This window comes from Argentina anserina, chromosome 1 (assembly GCF_933775445.1).
Source record: "Argentina anserina chromosome 1, drPotAnse1.1, whole genome shotgun sequence".
NCBI lineage: Eukaryota > Viridiplantae > Streptophyta > Magnoliopsida > Rosales > Rosaceae > Argentina > Argentina anserina.
In genome coordinates, this window is record NC_065872.1 from 10,989,044 (window position 1) to 11,002,336 (window position 13,293).

Genomic DNA, 13,293 nt, shown 5'->3' on the forward strand with positions numbered 1-13,293 from the left:
ATGCCTAGACCTATAAATTCCATACATTTAAAAAAAAAACTCCCACTAAATTCATATACAATATAAAGGAAAAAAATAGTTTGTCTTAGGTATTGTTTTCTCTCTACCATAGCCGTTTTGGGTTTTTGAGATCTCGAAAAAAATTTCTCCATCTATCATCGATGGCCAATCAAACCCCTCCTCTCGGGGTGGTGTCCTTGTGGTGCGCTTCTATGGCTCGACACGAGTTGTGCTTAGCCAAGCAGGTCGTGCGACGGTCGTTTCTCGTGTCCCAGCCATCTCACAACTCTATTCTCCTCTTTTGTGATTTGGAATTCCATGGATTTGTTACATGGGTTCAGTGATGGATCACAAATATCCATCAACCAAGGTGTGCTGCGAATTTTATTGGTTTGTTGTGGGGGATGGTATTGTCTTTTATGACTGGCGTTGGCGGCCTGGATTGGTGTGCTTTTCAACTGATGGTGATGGTGATCCTGTCGTAAGGCATCTTCTTTGCCTTATCCTTGGTGTTCTGACATGTGGTTTTGAAGATGGTAGCCGCTGCGGTGGAAACGTCAGTGGAGGACTTTTGAGGTTATCAGCACTTGCACCTCCTGGTCTCTACTGGGCCTGGACCCTACATGCTAGGGGGTCAGCAACTTGGGCTTTTGATTGAGGTGGATCTGGCTGACTGTCCACATTTTGGCTAGGATCTGGGAATCTTGGTTCTTTGGAGAAAGTGGCGCTTCTGTCTCAATCATTGCAAGATCTAATGGTTGCTATTACTGAAGGAAACTCGACAGAGATGGAGCGAGATTCCTCTGCCGTATTTGCTTAAATTAGATTGCGTCACAGTGATACAATGGTGTGGTTGTTAAAATTTATTTTTATCTTCTACATCACATGTATCATGTGTTTTTGTGCTTTATGACCATAAAAATGTAAGTGAATCTTGACTTTATTGGCTAGTTTTACCTAGGAGAGCTAGTGGTTGACTAGTTTTTTCTTAGGGATAGTTAGTTTATTAAGTGAGAAGAAGTACCTCTTTTTGTCATGTTTAAGTGTATTAGTTTGGTTCTGCTTGAAATATAAATGTTTGATTAAAAAAAATCAATACACCTTAAGTAAACGTGTACCTAGTTAAAATTTTGGGACATTGCAAGTTGCAAGGTCCTCAGTATTAATATTTTAGACCAGGTAAATCCGATAACATTTTGGTAATTTCATGGAACTTCCATTTGGAAATTCATGACTTGAGGAGAGTATTTACTTGGTGCTTCCATATTCATTTGGATCCAAAATAGTAGGAACACTCCTTCATCATCATCATCATCATCATCTTCTTCTTCTTCTCCAAAGCTCCAACCTTTATCAATACTCAAAGAAACAACCAATGCCTGGGTTATCATGCACCAAGCTGACCCTCTTCACCATCGCCGGAGTTGCAATCCAGCTGGTCGGCCTCTCTCTCTTCGTCTTTGGCTTCTTCCCCGTCAAGCCTACCCTTCCCGGCCACAGGTACAATCCTCTTTCTCTCTCAGAGTCAAAGCCCAGAAACAATCACAAGTAAAAATTGAATCTTTACGTTTATGTTGTGATTTTGATTCAAATGTGTAAACTTTATTGACGATTTCAGTGGCCCCGAGAGTTTTAGAGCACCCACTTGCAATTCAAATCGAAATGAGAGCCACAGTGATGTCACTGATGTGCCTCCTCATCGGCTCAGGTCACTCTATAAGGTAATTTTTTTTAACTCTGCATTTGGTAAATCTTTTTCTTTAGAGATTGTGGGTTCCTGAAAGTTTACAGCTTTTCTTTTTAATTTGATTTGATATGGCAACCAAGATTTGGACTTGTGAGGAATATAATGAATGTGTGATTGTTGTATCTGGCAATGAAGGAACTATCTGGAGTCCCACCTGCATTTGAGAGGCTAATTCTGATGGTATATGCTTCATTTCCTTTCCTTTCCTTCTGTAAACTATTTTTCGTGTCGATATTGTGTTTAGTATGGTTTCTATGTATGATCATGGCAGTTTAGGTTATTGATGGTCTTCCAGCTGAGTTTGTTCTAGGCAAGGATGGTAAGCCTCCAGGAAAGGACTTGATGGAGGCTATGCCGTATACTCAGTCATTGCTTTCAAATGGAATGGCAATCGGGTACCATGCTAAAGCCGCACCCCCGACAGTCACAATGCCTCGTTTGAAGGTATGTTTCTGGCAATATTTTGAATATGTGGATAAATATTCTTCTAGAAGTCTGCTTTCTCATAGGCCCTTGGTTTGGTTTGCAGGCTATGGTTTCTGGAGCAATTGGGGGATTCCTTGATGTGGCTTTGAATTTCAACACACAAGCTATGGTCGATGACAATCTTCTTGGTAACATGATACTAGCAAGAATTATTAACTGTTAAATGTTTTAGAGACGGTCCAGAATTACAATTTTACTTGTGTACTTTGCTTCACAGGGCAGTTTTTGAAGATTGGGTGGAAAATGGTGATGCTTGGTGATGAAACATGGCTGAAGTTGTTTCCAGGATTGTTTATGAGGCATGATGGAGTGACCAGTTTCTTTGTTAGTCTTCTGACCCCCAGCCTTGTGATTTTGCATATGATGATTAAAATTGTGGGTCTTAAGTTTAGAAGTCTTTGAAAGCTTAGGAGTGAATGTCTTTGGGATTAGGACACTGCCATTTTTGGTTTTCCAGTTCGCATACAATCTTTCACCTTTTCAGTTGACAAGTCATCTGATGCTTGAAGTCATATCGGTCAAATTTGTGACTGATGGTGTTAGGAAGGTTTATTATAATCTGATTCGTACCATGTATGCATATGTATTCTGCAGGTTAAAGATACTGTTCAAGTGGATCAAAATGTTTCTCGACATCTGGACCATGAGCTTAGCAGAGATGACTGGGATTTTCTGGTTAGCCTCAACTAATAGACAACGTAGTTATAAACTCGTTATTAATTGATGTGAAATATATTTGTACTCATTCCCACTTTGTGAAAGACCCAGCATTTTAAGTGTTACTTTAAAGTACAGCCTCTACGGTGTAGTTGCAGATGTGCTGGATAATTTTAAAAGTAGTTTTGGTATTATGATGAAAATGTCCATGTAATGGATTTTAGATATTGGAAAAGTCTGATACCTTGAATGAGATTTGGTTTCTGCTTGATCATGTTTCAGATTCTTCATTATCTGGGCTTAGATCATGTCGGACATACTGGTGGGCGCAACAGGTAATTTTTTATTTTTAATTGCAGTTTATGTTATTTCATGTTCCTCTGATCTTAATTTTTTGAGGATTCCTTGGGCATTTATTTGATCATTTCAGTGCCTTGATGGCCCCAAAACTTACAGAGATGGATGAGGTGGTGAAGATGATTCATATGACTAATATAGTGAATCAAAAGAATAATCAAGGGCAGACACTCTTGGTACGTCAGAATCTTATTGGCTGTGGACTCTTAATTGTCTCATGAATTTATATCTTGTAGAATAAATGCCCAGGACCAATATGAAAAAGAAAAGGACGAAAGAGAATAAAAAAAGAAGTGACTAAAATATGAAGGCCTATAGCTATAGGGATTCATAAGTCAATACATTAGTGTGCAAAGGAAGCTTTATCTTCTATATAGGCAGTAAAGCATCAAAGAGTGACAGGTTTTTTTTTGTTTTTTGTTTTTTGTTTTTTTTTTCAATTGGTATTCTGTGGCATTTTCAGTATCATGTGAAGATGATTTTAATGCGTAGAACTGTTAGACAACTATACATGATCTGCTCAATGTCTCCCTGATTGAGACTTTCAATGTGCAGTTTCCTATGCCAGTTTTCTCTAATTTCTCCTTATATTCTCACGTCTGTATCATTAGTCACTTTTAACATTCTGAAATTTATAAGGATTTTTTTTCTTTTTCTCTCTCTGTTCTATCCGTTGTTATCCATGAAGTTTGACTAATCATTATTATGTCTCTGTTTGATTATCTTTTCTAGGTCGTGGTAAGTGACCATGGCATGACTGAGAGTGGTAATCATGGAGGGTCCTCATATGAAGAAACTGACTCCTTAGCACTATTTATTGGCCTACAAAATGATGTCTCTGATTTTTTATCATCTAACCATAACAATGTTAACCAGGTAATTATAGAATTGCATTGTTACGATCTTGGATTATTATTTATCTTCTTAGATTGCATTGAAGTGAACAGAATTTATCTTGTTGGACTAGGGAAAGGCACCTCTAATATAAGACCAAAGCAATTTTGTCACTCTAAAATAATTGTGTTCTCTGCAGAATGGTGATTTGAATTATATTATGCTGTCTTCGTCCTCTCTCACCTGCATTTCTTCTGTGGTTGTTCAGGTTGACATTGCACCAACATTAGCTCATCTATTAGGTGTGCCAATTCCAAAGAACAATGTTGGTGTCCTAATTCCAGAAATCTTTGGATATTTAAGTGGTATCTCTCTCTCTAAATTTATACATGCATCTGTTATACTTGTGTTGGTTATTCAAGGTGTTAAATGAGATATATGTGAATATTTAAGTATGCATTTGGGTGGTGGTTTAAGACACTGAAAGAATGATGTGTTTGTATAATTGTGTCATAGATATGTGAACATTAGTGTATATATTGAAAAACTTTGGATATATATTTACAACTCGGGCATTAATAACAATAATACAGTTACAGGCTTACAGCATACCATTTTTACTGAGGTATGCATGTACCTATTTTTGTTCTTGAAAAAGGGTCGAGGATTTCTTCAGGGATGCTGTTTAAAAGAAAAAATAAATAAACAAAATATCCCAACAGCTTTTGGTAGTTTTTTTTTTCCCGACTAAATTAACATTGAGAAGTTATTCATGATACTGTGAACTGTATATTTCAGTTTATTCAGTAGAGCTTGTTAATATTAATCGTGAATATTCAAATTGAAATGTAATATATGTTCTTAGCCATACAATTTTACTAGATTGTCTGCCTCAATTCTCATGTACCACTGAGCTTGTGAGTTTGTGTAAAATTTTATTTTGCTTTCTTGTCTTTGTGAGTAAAGGAGACCAACATCTGAAGGCACTGGAGTTGAATTCCTGGCAATTACTTAGATTATTGCAAGCACAAATACCTGGTTTATCATGTCGAAATCATCCTTGTGATGGCTCAGATGCTGATCAAGAGTCCACAATAACTAAGTGTTATGGGAGTATAGAAAGGATATGTTGTTGCTTATACATGAATGCCGCACTTCTCAAAAAATCCTGGATGTCAAAGGAAGTTTCCAGGTGGATACATGACACTATCTGTTACTTTGATCATGTTACAAGATTACAAAGCAGCCAATTTAATGCAAGTCTTGCTTTGCAATTATGTAAATAGGTCTAATAGTAGGAAAGAGTACACCAGCACTGTTGCAGCATACTATGAGTTTCTGAGAATGGCAAGTGAGTGGCTATCACACAGAGCAACTGATGTATGTATATTCTATTCTCCCTTCTAAGATGAACATAGATGATACTAGATCCTCCTAAAAAAAATTTCTTAAACGATTGATTTTAGTTACTATAGCATTGCTGTTTTTTTTTTGAAAGGGCTACTGTTTTTTTTTCTTTTCTCTAACAATTCCTTTTATTTTCTAGAAACCTGTAGGCCTGCTAACTCTTGGAATAGTTGCAATGCTTCTATCTTCTCTGATACTGTTAAGCCTTTTGTTTCACATCTACAAAGAAGTTCACACTAGAGAGATGCAATGCCCTTTTGACTTAAAAAGCCTCATGCAGACCTGGTGTCTAGAAGAGACTTTTGTAATGGGTGTTGTATTGATTCTCGTTGTAAGTATGACATCAAGTTCTTTGGTAGAGGAAGAGCAATATATATGGCATTTTCTGGCTTCCACATCACAGTTGTTATTATTGCGTAAAGCAATACAAAGTAGTGTACATAGTTTCTCCAAGGGACAAAACAAAAAAACTGGTCTTCAAATCAGTTCTGTCTGCGTGCTTCTAATTTCTGGGAGGATTTTGAGAGGTTGGCACCAAGGAGGCGTGAATTATACTAATCTTCCTGACATATCTAAGTGGCTTGAGCAGGCTGGGAACGATAATGTAAAATCAATACAGGTTGTCACATGCCTTCTGATGATCGCCTTGAGCTTGTATGCCTTTTTTATATTTGGAACAAACAGAAATATAGTTCTGGTCATTGGATTCAGCTTTCTTATCTCTGGGTTGTTGGTTTTACAACATATCCTTAGACATCAGGATGGTACGTTTGCCTCATCCAGTTACAGTGCTACCACATTGGTACAAATGATTTATGCAATTCTGGGTGTTTCCACAAGTGGGACAGTTATCGCCCTGCCATGGCTAGTACCATTTTCAACATCTGAGACCTGCATGAGTCATGATATTTACATGTCGGCCTCTGCTCCCTGTGAAGTTCAGAATAAGTCACTGCTGGTGAAGTTAAGAGAATCTTTATATGTAATTGGGTGGGCATACATATGCTGCTGGTGTCTTCTGCAGCTTTTGCTCCAACAAACGATTAACTCGATACCTATATTTCTGCTACTTGTGCAAACTTTGGCCAGTACACTGTATCTTTCTTATAGTGGGCTGCACCACAAGCAGTGGGTAGAGGTCAGTTTCAATATCATCTTGTTTTAGTATATATATTTATTCGAATTGAGCATGCTGATGTCTAGTTAACTATTCATACTGGGTTTTGGGAGACTGGTATGTCAACAGAGGCCATTATGCTACTCAGTACTTAATGTGAGAAGTAAGCAATTTCAAACAACCACTTGATAGCTAAGATATGTGTGGCATGTCTGTCAATAAGTCCTCCGAGTTTGTCTAAATAACATTTAAATATCTAGCAATAGACCACTACCTTATATTGTGTCGTATAATCCCCAATTCTTCTTTAGGTCCTACATCTGATGCGTCTTGTGTTCTTTTAGGTTTCTGCAATTTACATTTTGGGAATGGCTGGCCATTTTGCACTAGGGAACAGCAATTCTCTAGCTACTGTTGATGTTGCCGGAGCTTTTATTGTACGTTCCCTGTACCCTTTGCAGGTCCAGCTTTAAAAGAATTATATTTGCTAGACTTTTCTCTGCATTTGCGATTAGAAAATTGACTTCCGAACATTTTCTTCGTTGCTAGGGCATCTCAAGTCATTCAACAGTATTATCTGGAATTTTAATGTTCATTATCACCTATGCTTCACCAGCGCTATCTATTCTTAGCATGGTGATGTATATCTCTTTGAAGGACACAAGCTATTTCGTATCTTCGTCTGATGCAGATTCAAGACAACTCCTCAAAATGATGATTGGCTTTCCTTGTCTAGTTCCACTGGGCTTGAACTCCATTTTGTTGACAGCTTATACCATTGTATTGCTGGTTATGAGGAACCATCTTTTCGTTTGGAGCGTCTTTTCTCCAAAGTAAGTCCTCGCTGTGCTTCAAGCTTATACTAGGGGATGTTCCTTACTTTGTTCTTTGTGCTTTTTAGAAAAAATGTTACCGCAACTTTCAAGGGAAAGATGCAGGACAAAATCCTTTGAAAAACACAAACTTACATAGAATAGAATGAGATATTGATAAAAAAAATTGGACTATAAAAGACATTACATAGGCTGAATAATAGAAGGGTAAGCTTGATACAACTTATTCATACAGAATCCTACAAATGTGAGTCACCAATATATATCTGCAGTCCAGAATTGCATAATTCAATTCTAAGTTATAATAGATGAAACAGTGATTAATTGCTAAAGTTAAAATTAATGAATAAAAGCTTCTGATAATTGATGCATTGCATATAACTACATGCACTCAACTGCGTATATTAACTTCACTCAGGCTGGAATTTGATGTTTACATCTTTTCTGCAGGTACATTTATGTTTGCACTACAACTATATGTGTGTACATTGGGGTCACTGTTGTAGCTGCAACTGTGACATATGCATATATGGTGCTGGGATTGAGGACAGGGAAGCAATATAAGCTTAGCCACCAGCAATGATATAACATAAAGCTCAGCGTGCTAAGGCCTGCTACTTCTTCTTTGCAAACCAGTGTAAACAGATCATTTTCTACTTTTTTTTATACAGATAGCTACAAACTTCTCTTTAATAAAGAGAATAGAAAACAGATGCATAGTTTTAGTAGAAATACAGTTTTCGTTTTGTAATCTTGTTTACACCACAACGCTAAAAACTTTTGAACTTTCTTTCCGTAACTTGTTCCTTCTCTTTGCTCGGGATGGAGCATTGAATACTTGCTGAAACCTAAAGCCTGACACCTTAGATAAATGAAGAGCACAATAAGACTTCACACAAAGCGGAATCAACATTGTTTAGCTACAATGGTTTCAGGTGTATCAAGATTTATAAGATCCTCAGTTTATTTCTGTAAGTTACTTGCCACAAAAGTATGTAAAGAAGGATAATGAGATATATCATATAATTCAGATTTAGTATTGGAATGCTTGGGGAAGCCAATGATGTCAAGTAGCAGATTCTCGATAAAAATGCCATGGGCCATTTTATGAGATATGGCCTCCATCGGTTTTGTGGCACGATGCTAAAGATTGTTTGTTAGATTTCAATTAAGATTATTATCGTAGGTTGCTTGTCAATGTTCCGTTAGATGTTATACTACTCTTTGAATATCGTTCCATGCCCATTTTTACTTGGAACATGGAATAAGGAAATCCCAACCAGTATTGGAATTCCATGTTTGGAATATAATTCCTGTATTGGACTCCATGCTTCAAGTGAAGAAGAAATTCAAATCCGTATTGGACTTGGTACAAGAACCTTCTATATAAGAGGTCCTATTGCTTGGTTTCTATTATCTCACTTCCATCATCTCACAGACAATTGTCAAACCCTTGAATTTGTATTCCACCATGGCTAAGATTGTCCGGTCGCTCTTGCTCCTCACGCTCTTGGTCACGTCTTCATTCTCAACCCTAACGGCACAACCCTGCTCAACCCACCAGTTCCCTAACCACAAAACATTTGCAGCATGCAAGGATCTGCCTGTCCTAAACTCAACTATATACTGGAATTATTTCCCATCAAACGGCACGGTAGACCTTGCGTTCAGAGCAACCCTACTTGGCGATGCAGGTTGGGTGACATGGGCGATAAACCCTAATTCCAAGGGTATGGTTGGCTCGCAAGCTTTGGTCGCTTTTCAAAGAATCGATGGAAGCATGGCTGCTTACACATCCCCTATAAAAAGTTACGGCACTCGCTTAGAGCAAGGGAACCTCACCTTTCCTATCTACACCATGTCCGCGGTTCAAGAAAACAAAGAAATCACAATCTTTGCCAGCCTAGGGCTCTCAAACAACGGTACAACTGTGAATCAGTTATGGCAGCAAGGACCTTTGCATGGTAACACACCAGGTATGCACTCGATGTCAGGCCCTTACCTAAACTCATATGGGACCTTGGATTTTCTTTCGGGCAAAGTCGAAGCAACCAGCACACATCACTCTTTGATGTCCCCCTTGAAAATCTCCCATGGGATAATAAACTCCGTGAGCTGGGGTATAGTCATACCAGTAGGAGTAATTGTGGCTCGGAATTTCAAAGGGTTTGGTCCAATATGGTTCAAAGCTCACAGAAGCATCCAGATCTTCGGTTCTCTTGGTGCAGGAGCTGGCATTATAAGCGGATTCGTGCTTGGTTCCATGTCTCCAGGGATCGTATACAAACAACACAAATGTATAGGCATCACGTTGTTGGTTCTGATCATAGTCCAGTTGCTGGTTGCATCATTTCTCCGCCCAAAACCAGATGGAAAATATAGGTGGTTGTGGAGCTTGTTCCACTATGCCATTGGTTACCCATCAATAATCCTCGCCAATGTAAACGTCTTCATAGGGTTTGGTATATTGGAACCGCCAAAGTCGTGGTTGTATGCCTACGTAGGGATTTTCGCTGTGGTGGTGTTTAGTGGTTTAGCAGGGGCGGCGTTCACATGCTGGAACAACAAGAGAACCCAGTCTGCAAAGATACAACTCGAACAAAGGGCTGATGGAACTGCTTGAGTCTACAACCTGTTTTTTTTTAATGTCTTTATTTAGTAGTACTGTACGTAGTATATTTCCTTTGTTTTACAGTTGTTGTACGTGCCTTGTATGATCATTATGAATGAAGAATTTTTGTTCTTTCAATCTCATGTTCTGATTCCTCTGAAGTTGAGAATCCACTCCAGTGATCTGATCGAGGACCTTAACAAATTAATTCACTTCTAGGTTTCACAATGTTTTTTTGTGTTTAAATCTTTTTTTTTAACGTGAAGTTGTAAGGACTAATAATTTGGGGGGGGGGGGGGGGGGGGGAATATGCGTGTAGTCAAATTTGCTACTAGAAGGAGTAGAAACTGATGTTGAAGGCAGTTGCTGAGGATGTGAAAAAATTCTGTATGCTAATGTTTCATACTTTATATTAGAAACTTATAGTAGATCCACTAATTCAGTAAAAGAGACCTTGACTTACAATCAGTAAATTAACAACTAGCTAATGCTTGAGCTGAGCTATATTTTTTTCAGTATAGTCTATGAATTTGTATATTTGGCTGGGAAATGCAAAGACGTACTGCCCGACCTAACTGATGGAAAAAAGACCTGGTGCCACCAGAATTTATCAAGGAAGTGCATTCCATTCTTTATCAGGATGCTGCAATATATAATAGCTTAGGATTTTCATATATGCTTCATGTCAAGACATGCTACTTTGGGAGTTTGGGGATTGGTTCCCTTCCTATATATGCTCCTATATAAATATATGTACCAACTGCAATCTAACAAAATAATTTTTGAATAAAAGCAGTTGTACGTACGTGTGATTGGCTTTCCTTGTCTAGTTCCAGGGGTTGAAGAGAAGGGCAAGCTTGATACAACTTATAATTTATTCAGTATTCGACAAATGTGAAGCACCGATTATAATACAGCAACATATATATATATATACTCACGTACAAAAGTTGTAATAGGTGAAACAATGATTAATCCTTAAATTTTAATGTAAATAATGAAAATTAATTACTCATAATTGATGCACTGCGTATATCTACGTGCACTCCACTGCGCATATTTACTTCACTCAGGCTGGAATTTATCGTTGACATCTTTTCTGCAGGTACATTTATGTTTGTACTAAAACAGTGTGTACTTTGGGGTCAGTGTGGTAGCTGCTATTATATATGACACATGCATATTTGGTGCTGGGATTGAGGACAAGGAAACAATATAAGCTTAGCCTCGAGCAATATATAACATAGAGCTCAGCATGCTAAAATGAAGAACAGAAGAAATGAAGTTTTATGCACAGTTTACTAAAAATGGTATGATTGTATTGCTTGATGATTCATTTACATATTACACTTTATTATATAGGCTAATTTTAGCACTATTCTACCTACTAATTTCCACTAATTCACACCAACTATTCCACTAATTTCTACTAACTCCAACCACTAAATTCCACTAACTCCAACACTCCCCCTCAAGTTGGTGCATACATATCAATCATGCCCAACTTGCTAAGTGAATCATAAAAGGCATTTTTAGACACTCCTTTTGTGAGCATATCGGCAAGCTGCTCTTCTGTAGAAACAAAAGGAAAACTGATGATCTTCGCGTCTAGCTTCTCCTTTATAAAATGACGATCAACCTCCACATGTTTCGTACGATCATGTTGCACCGGATTATGGGAGATATCAATGGCTGCCTTGTTGTCACAGTACAGCTGCATAGCACATTCAGGCTTAATACCCAAATCTTGTAGCAAACTTCTAAGCCATAACAATTCGCACACTCCCTGAGCCATACCTCTGTATTCTGCTTCAGCACTAGATCGTGCTACCACATTTTGTTTCTTACTCTTCCATGTAACAAGATTACCTCCAACAAAGGTAAAGTACCCTGATGTGGATCTTCGATCTGTAATATTTTCAGCCCAGTCTGCATCTGTGAAGCCACAAATCTCGAGGCTATTGTTGTGATTAGAAAACATTACTCCTCTCCCTGGAGCTGACTTCAAGTACCTTAAAATCCTCACAACAGCATCCATGTGATCCACACTCGGATTATGCATAAACTGACTCACTATACTTACTGCATACGCAACATCTGGTCTGGTATGTGACAAATAAATCAGGCGTCCAACTAGCCTCTGATAACGAGTTTTGTCAGTGGGCACTTGATCTGGGTACTCTGCTAACCGATGGTTTTGCTCAATAGGAGTATCAATTGGAGTGCAATCTAACATACCTGTCTCCGTTAGTAGATCAAGGATGTACTTCCTCTGACACAGATAGATACCATCACTTCCCCGGGCTACCTCAATACCTAAGAAGTACTTGAGTGTACCTAGGTCCTTCATTTCAAAATCTGTGACAAGCTGTTTTTGTAATCTGTCCACCTCAATAGTATCATTACCAGTAACTACCATATCGTCAACATATATGATTAGAACTGTTACCTTCTCTTGTTGGTGTTTGAGAAACAATGTGTGGTCTGAATTACTCTGCATGTAGCCAATTTTCTTCATGAATTGTGAGAATCTTCCAAACCAAGCACGAGGTGACTGTTTAAGACCATACAAAGACTTTCTTAATCTGCATACAGAGTTACTTGGAGAAGTTGCCACATATCCAGGTGGAAGATCCATGTATACTTCCTTCGTTAGTTCTCCATGAAGGAATGCATTCTTAACATCAAACTGCCTAAGTGGCCAGTTCAAGTTAGCAGCGATAGAGAGCAATACCCGGATAGTGTTTATCTTTGCAACATGTGCAAATGTCTCATCATAGTCAATGCCATATGTCTGGGTGAACCCCTTTGCTACTAGACGTGCTTTATACCGGCTTACTGACCCATCTGGATTGTGCTTCACTGTAAACACCCATCGACATCCTACAGTCTTCTTGCCATATGGTGGAGGTACAAGCTCCCAAGTATTGTTCTTTTGTAATGCTTCCATCTCTTCCTCCATTGCTTTCCTCCATTTTGGATCTCCCAATGCATCCTGCACTTTGTTAGGTACTGATACAGTAGATATTTGATTCACGAATGACTCATATGACTTAGATAATCTTTTGGTAGATATAAAATTGGCCACTGGATACTTGGCTTTAGTCTGAAGGGTAGGTTCATATTTTTTTGTGGGTTGACCTCGAGTAGACCTATTTGGCAAAACATATTGTCTACTATTAGCCTCAATAGAATGACTAACCTCAGATGAGTGATCTTCTGTACCAGGAGAGCTTTGGTCAGG

The 13,293-nt window shown here is 38.3% G+C and overlaps 2 protein-coding genes across 5 annotated transcripts; both read left to right on the forward strand.

The window, feature by feature from the left end:
• Positions 1–1,276: 1,276 nt before the first annotated feature.
• LOC126789271 (GPI ethanolamine phosphate transferase 2) lies at positions 1,277–8,471 on the forward strand. 4 transcript variants are annotated; one of them, XM_050515401.1, is made up of 17 exons: positions 1,277–1,500; positions 1,619–1,721; positions 1,883–1,927; positions 2,024–2,191; positions 2,277–2,361; positions 2,451–2,557; positions 2,828–2,908; positions 3,173–3,225; positions 3,321–3,423; positions 3,980–4,123; positions 4,350–4,446; positions 5,048–5,273; positions 5,368–5,461; positions 5,628–6,626; positions 6,950–7,042; positions 7,155–7,438; positions 7,889–8,471. In XM_050515401.1, the coding sequence occupies exons 1-17, from the start codon at positions 1,376–1,378 to the stop codon at positions 8,019–8,021; spliced, it is 2,940 nt and encodes a 979-aa protein (XP_050371358.1). In that variant the 5' UTR covers positions 1,277–1,375; the 3' UTR covers positions 8,022–8,471. The 4 variants fall into 4 exon arrangements, with proteins under 4 accessions (XP_050371358.1, XP_050371373.1, XP_050371365.1 ...); XM_050515416.1 differs by lacking the exon at positions 1,277–1,500 and having other exon boundaries at positions 1,623–1,721; positions 2,058–2,191; XM_050515408.1 differs by lacking the exon at positions 1,277–1,500 and having other exon boundaries at positions 1,627–1,721; positions 2,019–2,191.
• A 438-nt stretch (positions 8,472–8,909) lies between these two features.
• Positions 8,910–10,061, forward strand: LOC126801687 (cytochrome b561 and DOMON domain-containing protein At4g17280-like). Its single transcript, XM_050529121.1, has one exon. It carries the CDS (start codon positions 8,910–8,912, stop codon positions 10,059–10,061), a length of 1,152 nt encoding a protein of 383 aa, XP_050385078.1.
• The last annotated feature ends 3,232 nt before the right edge of the window (positions 10,062–13,293 follow it).